This window comes from Neodiprion fabricii, chromosome 5 (assembly GCF_021155785.1).
Source record: "Neodiprion fabricii isolate iyNeoFabr1 chromosome 5, iyNeoFabr1.1, whole genome shotgun sequence".
NCBI classification, from domain to species: Eukaryota; Metazoa; Arthropoda; class Insecta; order Hymenoptera; family Diprionidae; genus Neodiprion; species Neodiprion fabricii.
Window position 1 is genome coordinate 28,034,238 of NC_060243.1, and position 10,343 is coordinate 28,044,580.

Consider the following 10,343-nt stretch of genomic DNA (forward strand, 5'->3'; position numbering starts at 1 on the left):
ATTTTTTTCATGTTACGAAATGCAATACTATTGGACATATTCAACTAAGTACATCAGTTTGTAGGTTATATCATCATAATATTATGTATAATATATTACTATCAGTATAATGTTTTACTATATATAACATATTTTAATCACTCCATTCGGAAATTTGGCAAGGTAGTATGTACCGGCACCTCTTTATTTGTATTTCAACTAAGGCATATTGAATAAACTCGAACTGAACCTTTGTAGCTCTGAATTCGTGATTTTCTTACACCCCTTCGAAAACCCAGTGCAAATTTGTTGTTTTTCAGCCGTGAGTCGTGATTCGTTGTTCGCAGCGTGTCAAGACTGTGCGCAATGGATTACCCTCGAAAAATTACGTCGATATAGGTTATGGATGAATCGATTACAGCATTTCTCAAAACCTGCGGAAAATGGACTGAAAAAATCCAAAGGGGTTTGTCTCACTGTTTTCGCGTTATTTAGAACTTGAAAACTTACCGTCTCAGAATCGATTTTCAGGAAAAATACTTCGCGACCAACGCACGATCAACAGCTCAGAAAATACGAGGAAAATACAATGCTGCGATTGTTTTGACGTATAAATTCGCGTCATATATCTTGATAGATTTTGACATTCCAGCACAAAGAGATCATATTTTTGCAAAACAAATTGGTCACACCGAACAACAAAATCTCGTTCTTCCACTTGTCTGGATCGTCAGATTTATTTTCAACAATCTTATTCATTTCGAGATTCCTGCGCTATCATAACCTGATTTTGAAAACGGTAAACGTGTCGCTTGTACAAAGTAAAACGTGGTACAAAAACTTGGAGTTCGAATTGAATCAGAATGTCGTCAAAGAAAATCGCGAGGCATAGTATTGAGAAAATGACCCATCGACCGGATTCTACCAATTTAATTACGTCTAAAAATACCGAACCAGAAATCGAGATCGCGGATCATCTTGCGGATAATGAAAGGCCTTTGCGCACTGTGATTATGTTACATGCGGAACCAGTCTGGGTCGCAGTTATCCTCGTGACGATAGTGGCGGAGTTTCAAATCATATTGTACTGCGTAACCTTCAGAGGATTTCTGCTGGATATCACAAAGGAGCCCAGGAGTACCCCCTTGGTTCGCATGTTTAATTTCAATCCGGCTCTCTTAGTCTCTTTCAGCAGCTTTATTCAGAAAATCGGTTCTGCTTCTAATAGCAACATGTCTCACATTGTGTTCTCACGCATTTAAGCAACCTTATGTGATGATGATGGAGGCTTTGTACTGTGCCGACTTCCTCTTGGCGTTGTCGTACAGGACTTGGACCTCGATATCTGTTGTATCAGGAATCCAGCCACGAAAAAGACTCGGGCTACTACTAGACGTCGTATCTTTAATACCTGTCGACGCATTCCTTTGGTATGGCTCAGACTTGGCGCTCACAAATCCCGGAGTCTTCCACTTGTGGTCCCTCAACCATTTGATACGAATATACCGTCTTTACTTGTTTTTCGGTATACATTGGCCAACCTCTAAACTGTGTTCATTACTCGCCGAGCATTATCTTTTAGAGGGTATGCTAGGCAGGAATCTTCAGTAAAAGATTCTAAAACTATTGTTAGGAAAATCCACGAATGGTATCACTTGGGTTTCGATTCAGATCCATTTGGTGCAAGTCCTAACCATTTTGCTGGTAATTTCGATGCTCGCTGTTGTGATAATGTTCAAGTGGCGGATTGACATTGAAAAGGAAGAATACGGGTGGTTGCAGAATGTAGTTGATCGTTTGGAGCCGAACAATTACAGGTCCAACGACTGGTTTTGGATATCGTTCTACGTGATCATCGGTCACGTATCTTCGCACGGGTAAGTCGTTGCATTTTGTACTTTATATTTGCAGTATTAACCTGAGAACAGACAGATCATAATTTGAATTTACTTCAGGACCATAGAACTGCCCGTCTCGACCGATCATGTGCTTTTTGCTGTCTTTGCAATGATCGGCGCTCTTGGTATTCGTTCACTCCTGCTCGCCTATATGGTCGATATCATTCAACGGAGAGACTACGCCAAGAGTATTTTCACGCTGAAGAGATCGATTTTGGACGAGCTCATGACGGTATTAGTAGATTTCACTGAACGGAATTATTTTTTTTTATATGGTTAGATAAAGGATATCAACGGTAGCTTAAAAATAAAAAAACGGATTATATTTATTGACAAGGAACGTGGCCGCCTTGTAATAGGCAGTTTAATATACGTTGGAGTGTTTCGGTGCCGTTGAGTAAGGCGCGTTAAAGTTTAAGGTTGATGTTTTAAGTCCGCAGTAACGATTCAGACGCGTCATCAGATCCACAAGTACTATGATTCGTTTTGGGAAACAGAGGGTGGTCAGAAATTCCGGATCAGCGATTTCATCATGTATCCATTGATATTCAAGGCTGAATGCAGTCTGGAGCTGTCGTGGGCTACCTTCAAACACGTCAGTATCTCAATCAGTTAAAATGACTAAAATGACAAGTCATAATTAGAAATGAAAGCTTACTATTATATGTGCTGAAAATAGTCTAAGCTGTTTCGCCACATGCCGGTGCCATTCCTCAGGAACGTGTCGTTGTTGTGCGAGCGGAAATTCGTCTCACCGGGTGACTATATCTTCAGAAAGTTCGATATCAAGGATCGGCTTATTTACATCGTGAGTGGAAGTGTCCACGTACTCTCAGAAGAGGACAATGAGACTCCAATCCTTTCATTTTCCGGTGGGACGATTTTCGGTATGTAGGTTTTCTCCCTTTTCAATTCTCTTCGTTCTATCGAGTCAAGGTTTCACTAACGATTCCGAACCGCACAGGTGAAATCGCACTCCTAGCAAGCTACAGGAGTGGCGTTAGCGTCCTAGCCTGCACCCCTTGCGAACTGAACGTTCTCGAGCGTAACAAATTTGCTAGGATAATAATTCCTAGCTATCCAGAAATATGGAGTGAGATTACATCGGTGATCGATACGCGTCTAAAAGGTGCAAAGTTTATGACGGAACTTGGTGTTTATTTGCAGAAAAACCAAAATGTCATGTTAGTACGGCCGCTACATTAATTATTGCATCGAATACTCCCAACGGAATCCAAATCGCGCTCTCTCTATTTCACTTGAACTTTATCTCCAATTCCACATTTCATTCCAGACAAAATAATCGTAACACCGACGTTGCTTGGCTCAAAACAAGCCTCAGCGCTCTTCAGGGTGCGCAACGAGTCGATGGAGGCATCAAAGAAATGAAGAAACGAGCAAATCTTATGGAGCAGGTCTATGCCTCTACGGATATTCGGTACACCTTCATGTACCTGGATACACTCGTGCTGTCCGATGTACGATTCGTTTAGCTTCGCTTCGAAGGCTGGCGCAATACAAAGGAAGCCCGAATATTCATTGAAAGAAAGATGAAACATTGATCTTCTTTCCTTATTAACTTCTAGAACATAGCTCTGACCTCGGATGCCGTGTTTTTGCAATCTTCAAAGTGCCCGTGGATATTGAAGCCTGGCTCTCCGGTGCTTCAGCTGTGGGATACGATAGTTTTAATCTCTACAATAACGTTATCTTATACACGTGAGTTCGAGCAAAGTAGCTCAGATAGTACGCAGTATTGCAGAAGCATTTGTACAGTATTTTTACCTATACTGCATCACCGTTTACAATATTGCGAGAACATTGCACGGTGTATTTAAAGTATTGTAAAGCTTGCAAAATTAACTTGCTGCAACTTTTATACAGCATTAGGAGCTGTATGAGAAAAAAAGTTGATGACATGAGTGTAGAGTGTAGCAATAGCTCAGTTGATAATTTTCATGTACAGTTACGGTAAGTATAGCTTTTCAAGAGTTTGAGACGGACGTCGTTCACGCTTGGACCATTTTTATCGGTCTTGTACTGACAGCCGACTTGTGGGTCGTTCTTTGCACCGCCATACAGAAGAACGATCGGAGTACGTATGTACCTCTTTCGTAATTCAAGTTTCTAGATGGTCTATGAATTACTGAACAAGAATGAGTCTGCAAAGGCGCCTCGCTTAATTTAAAATAATGATTATTATTCGTAGTTACCATTATCAAGGTGTCACAGATCCTTAAGATTCGTCTCCACGACTGGACTTTTTGGTTTGATCTTGTTGCCGCCGTACCTTGGACGGTTCTGGTGAGTGCCATGCCTGTTGAATACAGTTTCTTGGGATTGTTGAAACTGCTTCGAATGCTGAAATTATACAAGGTACGAAGTATGGTTTGAACAGAAAAACTAAAACAGCGTAAGAAACCTGCTGTTTTTTCAATTACCGGTAACAGTAATGCTTTCATGTCGAGTTACAGTTAGAGATCATGTTTACGAGGATAGAGAACTCTCACAAGATATCACTGGTCGTTCTTCGAATGGTGAAATACAGCCTCTACGTTATTCTGATCAGTTTCTTCTTTACCGGCATGCTCTTGTTCTCAACTTGCCCCGCCAGACTCGGAGTCGATTCTTGCCCTCCGACGTCGTGGATTTCGACCGCTCTAGCCGGTGAGTCGGATCTGCTGGATACTTGCAGAGCAGATGAATGTTTATCCGATTGAGCTCGATTTTTGACAGGTCATGAGCAGCTGACTCACAAAGTGTTCAGTTACTCGTTATTGGTCGTCCTTCAGATAGTGCTCGGTATTGGAACGCCTATAGCCAGGCCAGGGTCCTCGATGGAATGTGCATTCTGGGTGATCCTGATAATATTCGGCGCCTTATTGTACATATTTTACATGGCATCATTAACGTCTGTCCGTATTCTAGGTAAGGTCAAATTAAACCTTAGTAGAAGCAATCCGGTAACTGGTAAAGCTGTTCAATTTGTCCACAGGGCAGGTTATATATGCCCGGCATTACCATCTTAGTCAGGCTATTCACTATCATTTAAACAAGACCACGGTACCAGAGGCCTTGAAGAAACGAGTCGACTCGTATCTTGAGACAGAAATGCGATACGACAGGGGCTACAGAGTGGTGACCAACGAAGATGTGCTAAGCACACTGTCACCAGAGATGTCTGCGAATTGGAAATACGAGAGATTCAACCGTCTGATAAGTAACGTGCCTCTCTTCACGGAGATGGATCAAGGTATGAAGAATATCTGCAATTTCATGAACGCGAAAGCGACTGGTACTCGTTTTTCTGAGGCAGGATTCATCCGGGATATCTGCTCCATTGCTTCGATCGCTGTTCTTCCTCCGAGGGAACTTCTTTCCTACGGTGGGCGGCATTGCACGGAGATGTATATAATCGAAAAGGGCTACTGTGAGATGATTCACATGGAACCGTCCATCCCCCATCGCAAGGTTGGCCCTGGGACGTCTATATACGTTCTTGAAATGTCTCTGCAGCTCCCGGTTGTCCATACGGTGGTCACCTCCACTTACGTGTCGTTCCTCACGATAAGCCGAAACGATTTTCTCCGTGTATACAGCAACTTTCCCGAAGAGAAGTTCGAGTTCGACCAGCTACTGGCAGAATTTCATCGAATGGAGGTGAGTGCGGATTGATTAATAACGTTTTCGTACTCGTTGAACAGTTATCATTGACATTTTGGTCAAATAGCAAGTTCTGGAACTGCGAGAGCAGGCCAAGGAGCAACCGGAATTCGTCGAGGTACTCCATACGGTGCGCCCGCCAATTCCATCCTTCACTTTCTTCGTGTACACCATAAATAAAGAAGATCCTGAATACTATGTGATCAGCGAGCCATTTGAGCGGCTAAAAAACTTCAAATTCCTCAAGTGAGGGATTCGAGGATCTGTGATTCGAGATGCAAATGACTTATCGGACACTTTCTTACCAGGTGGTGTCTCCTACGTCTGACTATTCGTCCGGACGGAAGGTTTCTGAAATACTACGAGGCTCAGAGGTGCATTTGCGCTATTATGACCACAATTTTGTATACCATGCGAATTATCGTCCAGGCTAGTGATTCAAGAACATTCATCACCCGGGTAATCACCTTTTTAAATATCGCTGCCCTCTTGGATATCTATGTCAGAATGCACGTAGGGTACTTCAACGAAAAAGGGTTATTGGTCACGCATCCACTGTCCACTGCATCGCAGTACATGACGACTTCGATGTTCGTCGACCTCCTCGGCCTACTTCCGTTCGAGCAGCTGATCCTGCGGAAGATGATGTAAGTTAGCGGACGACTGGAAAATGTCACACGATTGAATTTTCACTCCACAAAATTCGACGTTTCCAGTAGCGCTTCTATATATATTCTGACTCTAAAATGTCCGCCAGCTCCTCCAAGGATCTATTTTTCTTCTACCTGACGAGAGTTCTCCAACTTCACCGTGTCATTGGAGCTGTAAACTATCTCCAGGAATCAGATTCGTGGTCCAAGGTCATAAAGTATGGGAAGTTCCTCCCCATTCTTCTCCTGATTGCGCACATTTTCGCTTGCGTAGTCCTCTACACCAGCTGTATCTTTGATGCAAAATACGAGGACACTGCGGAGTTTAAGGCAGGTCTTCGGTGTCCACAGTGGCACAGCTTTATTGAAGCGAGTTAGTGAAACCCAAAATTTTCCAAAATAATCTGTAGAACTGCTGCGACTTCATGGCGGTAGTAAGATCAGTAATTTCTGCGATTTGACTACAAAGGTACCAAATACAAGCTCACCGATTGGATAGTTTACCGAAGATCATTATACATTGCTGTTAGTACGCTGACGCGCGTCGGCGTCGAAGAGTTACAGATCAAGACACCGTCGATGATGAACGTGTTTTACATAATGTCAGCAGTAACGTTCACGGTTCTCCTGCTTCTGATGGGCCAGGTAATGGCTGATTCGGCAATACGAGACGTCGAGTTGACGGCCTACCAAGACCGGATGACAACGTTGGTCAACTTCATGAACAACAAAAAGATCGGCCCTGAACTACACGAGTACGTCTAGGTTTCTGGGACTCGTCGCAACCATGGCAAAATGCATGTATAGTCTCGATCGCGTTCCGATTCTTACAGCGAAGTCATTTCCTACTTCGAGCTCGCTTGGAGGCACAAACGAGGCCAGTCCGTCGATCGGCTCTTTGGCGCCTTCCATCCCGCCCTTCGAGAGGACGTACTCTGCGCTTTGTACAGCGAATGCTTGTCAAAGGTACATTTTATAATGGATTAGAAATCACGTGTCGTCTAGCTACGGATGATCTTGTGGTCTTCAGTGTCCCGGATTGGCTGATGCGAGCGAAACCTTCTATCGATACCTCCTGATGCACCTTAGAGGAGTCTGGTTTTATCCGAACGGTTCGGTCATTGTGCACTACAACGACGTCGTCGATCTTGTCTGCGTTATTCACACAGGCAGCGCCGAAGTCGTAGCCCCGGATGGATCCTACGTAACGACACTGGGACCAGGCAGGTATAATGACACTGTATAGACGCGTGCTTGTAATTTACTTCTAAAGATAATGATAGGTAATTTAGTGTTTATGGGAACTTGATCGGGTCGACCACCGTACGAATGCCTGTAAGTATCGTCGTCACGGCCCATATGGAAGCGCTAATTTTTGACGCCGATGAATTTTATCGCGCCTTGACCATTCACCGTAAGGCTAAGCATATTTTCATGAATGCCATGGAACTCAATACCGACTACATTTCGGCCAACTTTGACGACCAGGTGGTCGTCGTTACAACCGGGGATTCATCAACCGACGAACAATTTTACAAGGTTTGTTGCACCTTCCGTGAAACTGTGCAGCTAGCGGGCTTTCTTATTGTTATGTCCTACCTTTTTCCTTGCTGCCTTGCTTCTCTTCCGCAGGGCACGAGGCTATTTGGATTTCTTCGTTTTTTGAGCATGAGAGTCGTCGATCCAAATTGGCTACCAATAGTCCTCTGGGATCGAAACGTATTGTTTTTTTCCTATTACTTGAGCCCATGCGCGATCATCTATCAAATTGCTTACGGTGAATTCAACATATACTGGATTAGTTTCCAGTACTTTACTGATTTCTTGTTCCTCGTTACGATGTACATCAAGGCCAACAGCGCTTTTGAGGATAAATCTGGTAACGTTGTCAGAGACAAAAGACGTATATGGATGAGGTGAGTTTATCCTAGTAAAGGACCAGCGAGAAATTATCGCCAAAGTAACAATGTTTCAACAGCAATGAAACACCGTGTAATTTTAAAACGGGTACCATATCATAGCGTAAACTATGTAATTCTGTCAAGGTTCGTTAAATCTCCGATGGGTTTTTACGCTCACCTGGCATCAGTCGTTCCTATCGAAGTGATATCGTTTACTTTTCGGGATAGAACAATGCAAAGACTGTACGCGACCTTGCGTGTCAATCGAATTCTCAGACTGGTGAGTACTTTTGGAAAGTAACGCTTGAAGAATAAGTATTTTACGTCCGCTAATTTCGAACTCAGGCAGCAGTTGTCGATTTCTTCAACGTTCAGTGCCAAAGGCTGAACATAAACATCTTCAACATGCGGTTAACTTACCTGATCGCGATACTCCTCTTCACTGTACATCTTGCGTCGTGTATCCTGGCCTTTATGACCATCAAGGAAGATATCTACGACTTGGACGACTCGACTCGTCGAACTGTGTACTTCAGCAACGTGTTTCACGTATCTGCTTTGTATGGAGGGTCCACGACACGGCGGTACGTAGAAAAATATGGCCAGTATAACAGTGAGAGTTCTGCTTTCTGTCAAACTGCTTGCTCTGATATCTTCCAGGTTGCCAATAGCCAGTTCCTGGTACTACACCTGCTACATCCTGATGCTAGAGATCATAATGTTCGTTATGTTCGCTTTGATCGTTGGTGACATGTGCGCGATGATAAATGTCAGTCACTACGTGATGATAACGTATGAGCGAATAATTAAGCGCTTTAAAATTTACATGGAAACGTGCGATCTGACTTACGTACTGCGTCAGAACATGTGGACCTACGGGTGCAACTTGTGGGATTTCAACAGGGGTCGACAAGTCCCTCATCTGGTACCCAAACATTCAGACCACGTGATCAGAATACTCGTTTCCGAGATTGCAACACTCACATTAAATTACATTCAAGGTGTTGGAGGCTCCTCGTTATTTGCGAAGAGAGATCAAAAATGCTCTCTTCATTCACCATTTGGAGAACCACCAGATATTCTCTGGGTGTCACGAGGATTTCTTGCGTCAAGTCGCTGACCATTTCATCCTGTTAAACTTTTTCGCTGACGATCTGATTGTCAACGCGGGCGACGTAAACGGTACCATGTACTTCATCGACAGCGGAAAAGTACTAACGATACATCACGATTCCAACAAAAACGCGAAGGAAGACAGAACAGAGATTTTCGAAGAAGGAGATTCGTTCGGAGTATTATCCGGTATCACATCGATAACGATAACGCGACCTCGTAATGATTTAATTATAACTATCGTCCTGTTGCAGGTTTGTTCCCACGATATCCACACAGAATGACGCACCGGGCGTTTGGAACGTGTAAAATACTGAAGTTGAATGGAAAGAAGTGGTTCTACTTGCTGCAGCATTTTCCTGCCTCCCGAGATCACCTTTACGAAATAGCGAGTGAATTGAAGGCGCAGGCAGGTCCGATAAGGAGTTGAGTTCGTAAAATATCCACCTGAATGTAATTACCCGGATAATTCATACGCAAAACTACGTAGTTCCATTCCGCAGTCGGAGGTGATTACCATTAAGTAGTTCCTGCCGCAGCATCGGCTGCTTAGTGCAACTATTACATGTACTAGAACTTACATCCATGTCTTATTTTCTTACTACTGGATCGGGGAGGGGTGCAAAAACTTCTCACGACCGTATGTGCAGGAGGTGCGGTAATTGAGTTAGTCATAGGTGAATAACCGTTATCTCGTAATTAGAAATAGCGCATTAGCCCGAAGGCCGGAGTGTGTTCCGCCCGTTTTACGTGTATCAAATGAACTGTAACCGTCCAATAAAAGTATTCGCGATTGCGAATTGAATCCTCAACCGCTAACGCATTCCGCGAGAATTTCGCGTGTAGACGTCCGATGAAATCGTGGGTATACCCAAGGTGTTCGAGCATTTGCAGAACGGAAGATAACCGTGCAGAGCGTACTGCGAGGGATCGGGGATCGGTTTTTCTCCTCTTCTCATCCTCTGCCCTTACCCCTCCGTCTCACCGTTCGGTAATCACCCGCAGCGTCTAATAATAAACCGAAGAACTCTCGAGGCCGACATACGAACCGACGGACGGACAATGCCCATCAGCGAGCCATTATGTATGGAAAGGCAAGCGGCGTGCGGCGCACGGTGAACCGTCAAATTAGTGGATTG

General features: G+C 43.9%; 1 protein-coding gene across 1 annotated transcript; it reads left to right on the forward strand.

Moving 5' to 3' along the window:
* Positions 1 to 881: 881 nt before the first annotated feature.
* On the forward strand, positions 882 to 9,634 carry LOC124182029. Its single transcript, XM_046568806.1, has 28 exons — positions 882 to 1,127; positions 1,243 to 1,504; positions 1,613 to 1,856; positions 1,935 to 2,109; positions 2,311 to 2,472; positions 2,557 to 2,764; positions 2,842 to 3,061; positions 3,172 to 3,355; positions 3,464 to 3,596; positions 3,844 to 3,972; positions 4,087 to 4,253; positions 4,352 to 4,544; positions 4,614 to 4,805; positions 4,873 to 5,130; positions 5,194 to 5,537; positions 5,608 to 5,786; positions 5,849 to 6,187; positions 6,298 to 6,563; positions 6,660 to 6,945; positions 7,024 to 7,156; positions 7,221 to 7,417; positions 7,483 to 7,729; positions 7,823 to 8,106; positions 8,236 to 8,371; positions 8,437 to 8,675; positions 8,752 to 9,016; positions 9,093 to 9,393; positions 9,459 to 9,634. Exons 1-28 carry the CDS (start codon positions 882 to 884, stop codon positions 9,632 to 9,634), a joined length of 6,165 nt encoding a protein of 2,054 aa, XP_046424762.1.
* The last annotated feature ends 709 nt before the right edge of the window (positions 9,635 to 10,343 follow it).

Coding starts and splice junctions, on each gene's coding strand:
- LOC124182029 (XM_046568806.1), top strand. CDS start 882: ATGACCCATCGACCGGATTCTACCAATTTAATTACGTCTAAAAATACC. Junction 4,545..4,613: donor GATTTCGACCGCTCTAGCCG/GTGAGTCGGATC, acceptor GATTTTTGACAG/GTCATGAGCAGCTGACTCAC. Junction 8,676..8,751: donor GGAGGGTCCACGACACGGCG/GTACGTAGAAAA, acceptor GATATCTTCCAG/GTTGCCAATAGCCAGTTCCT.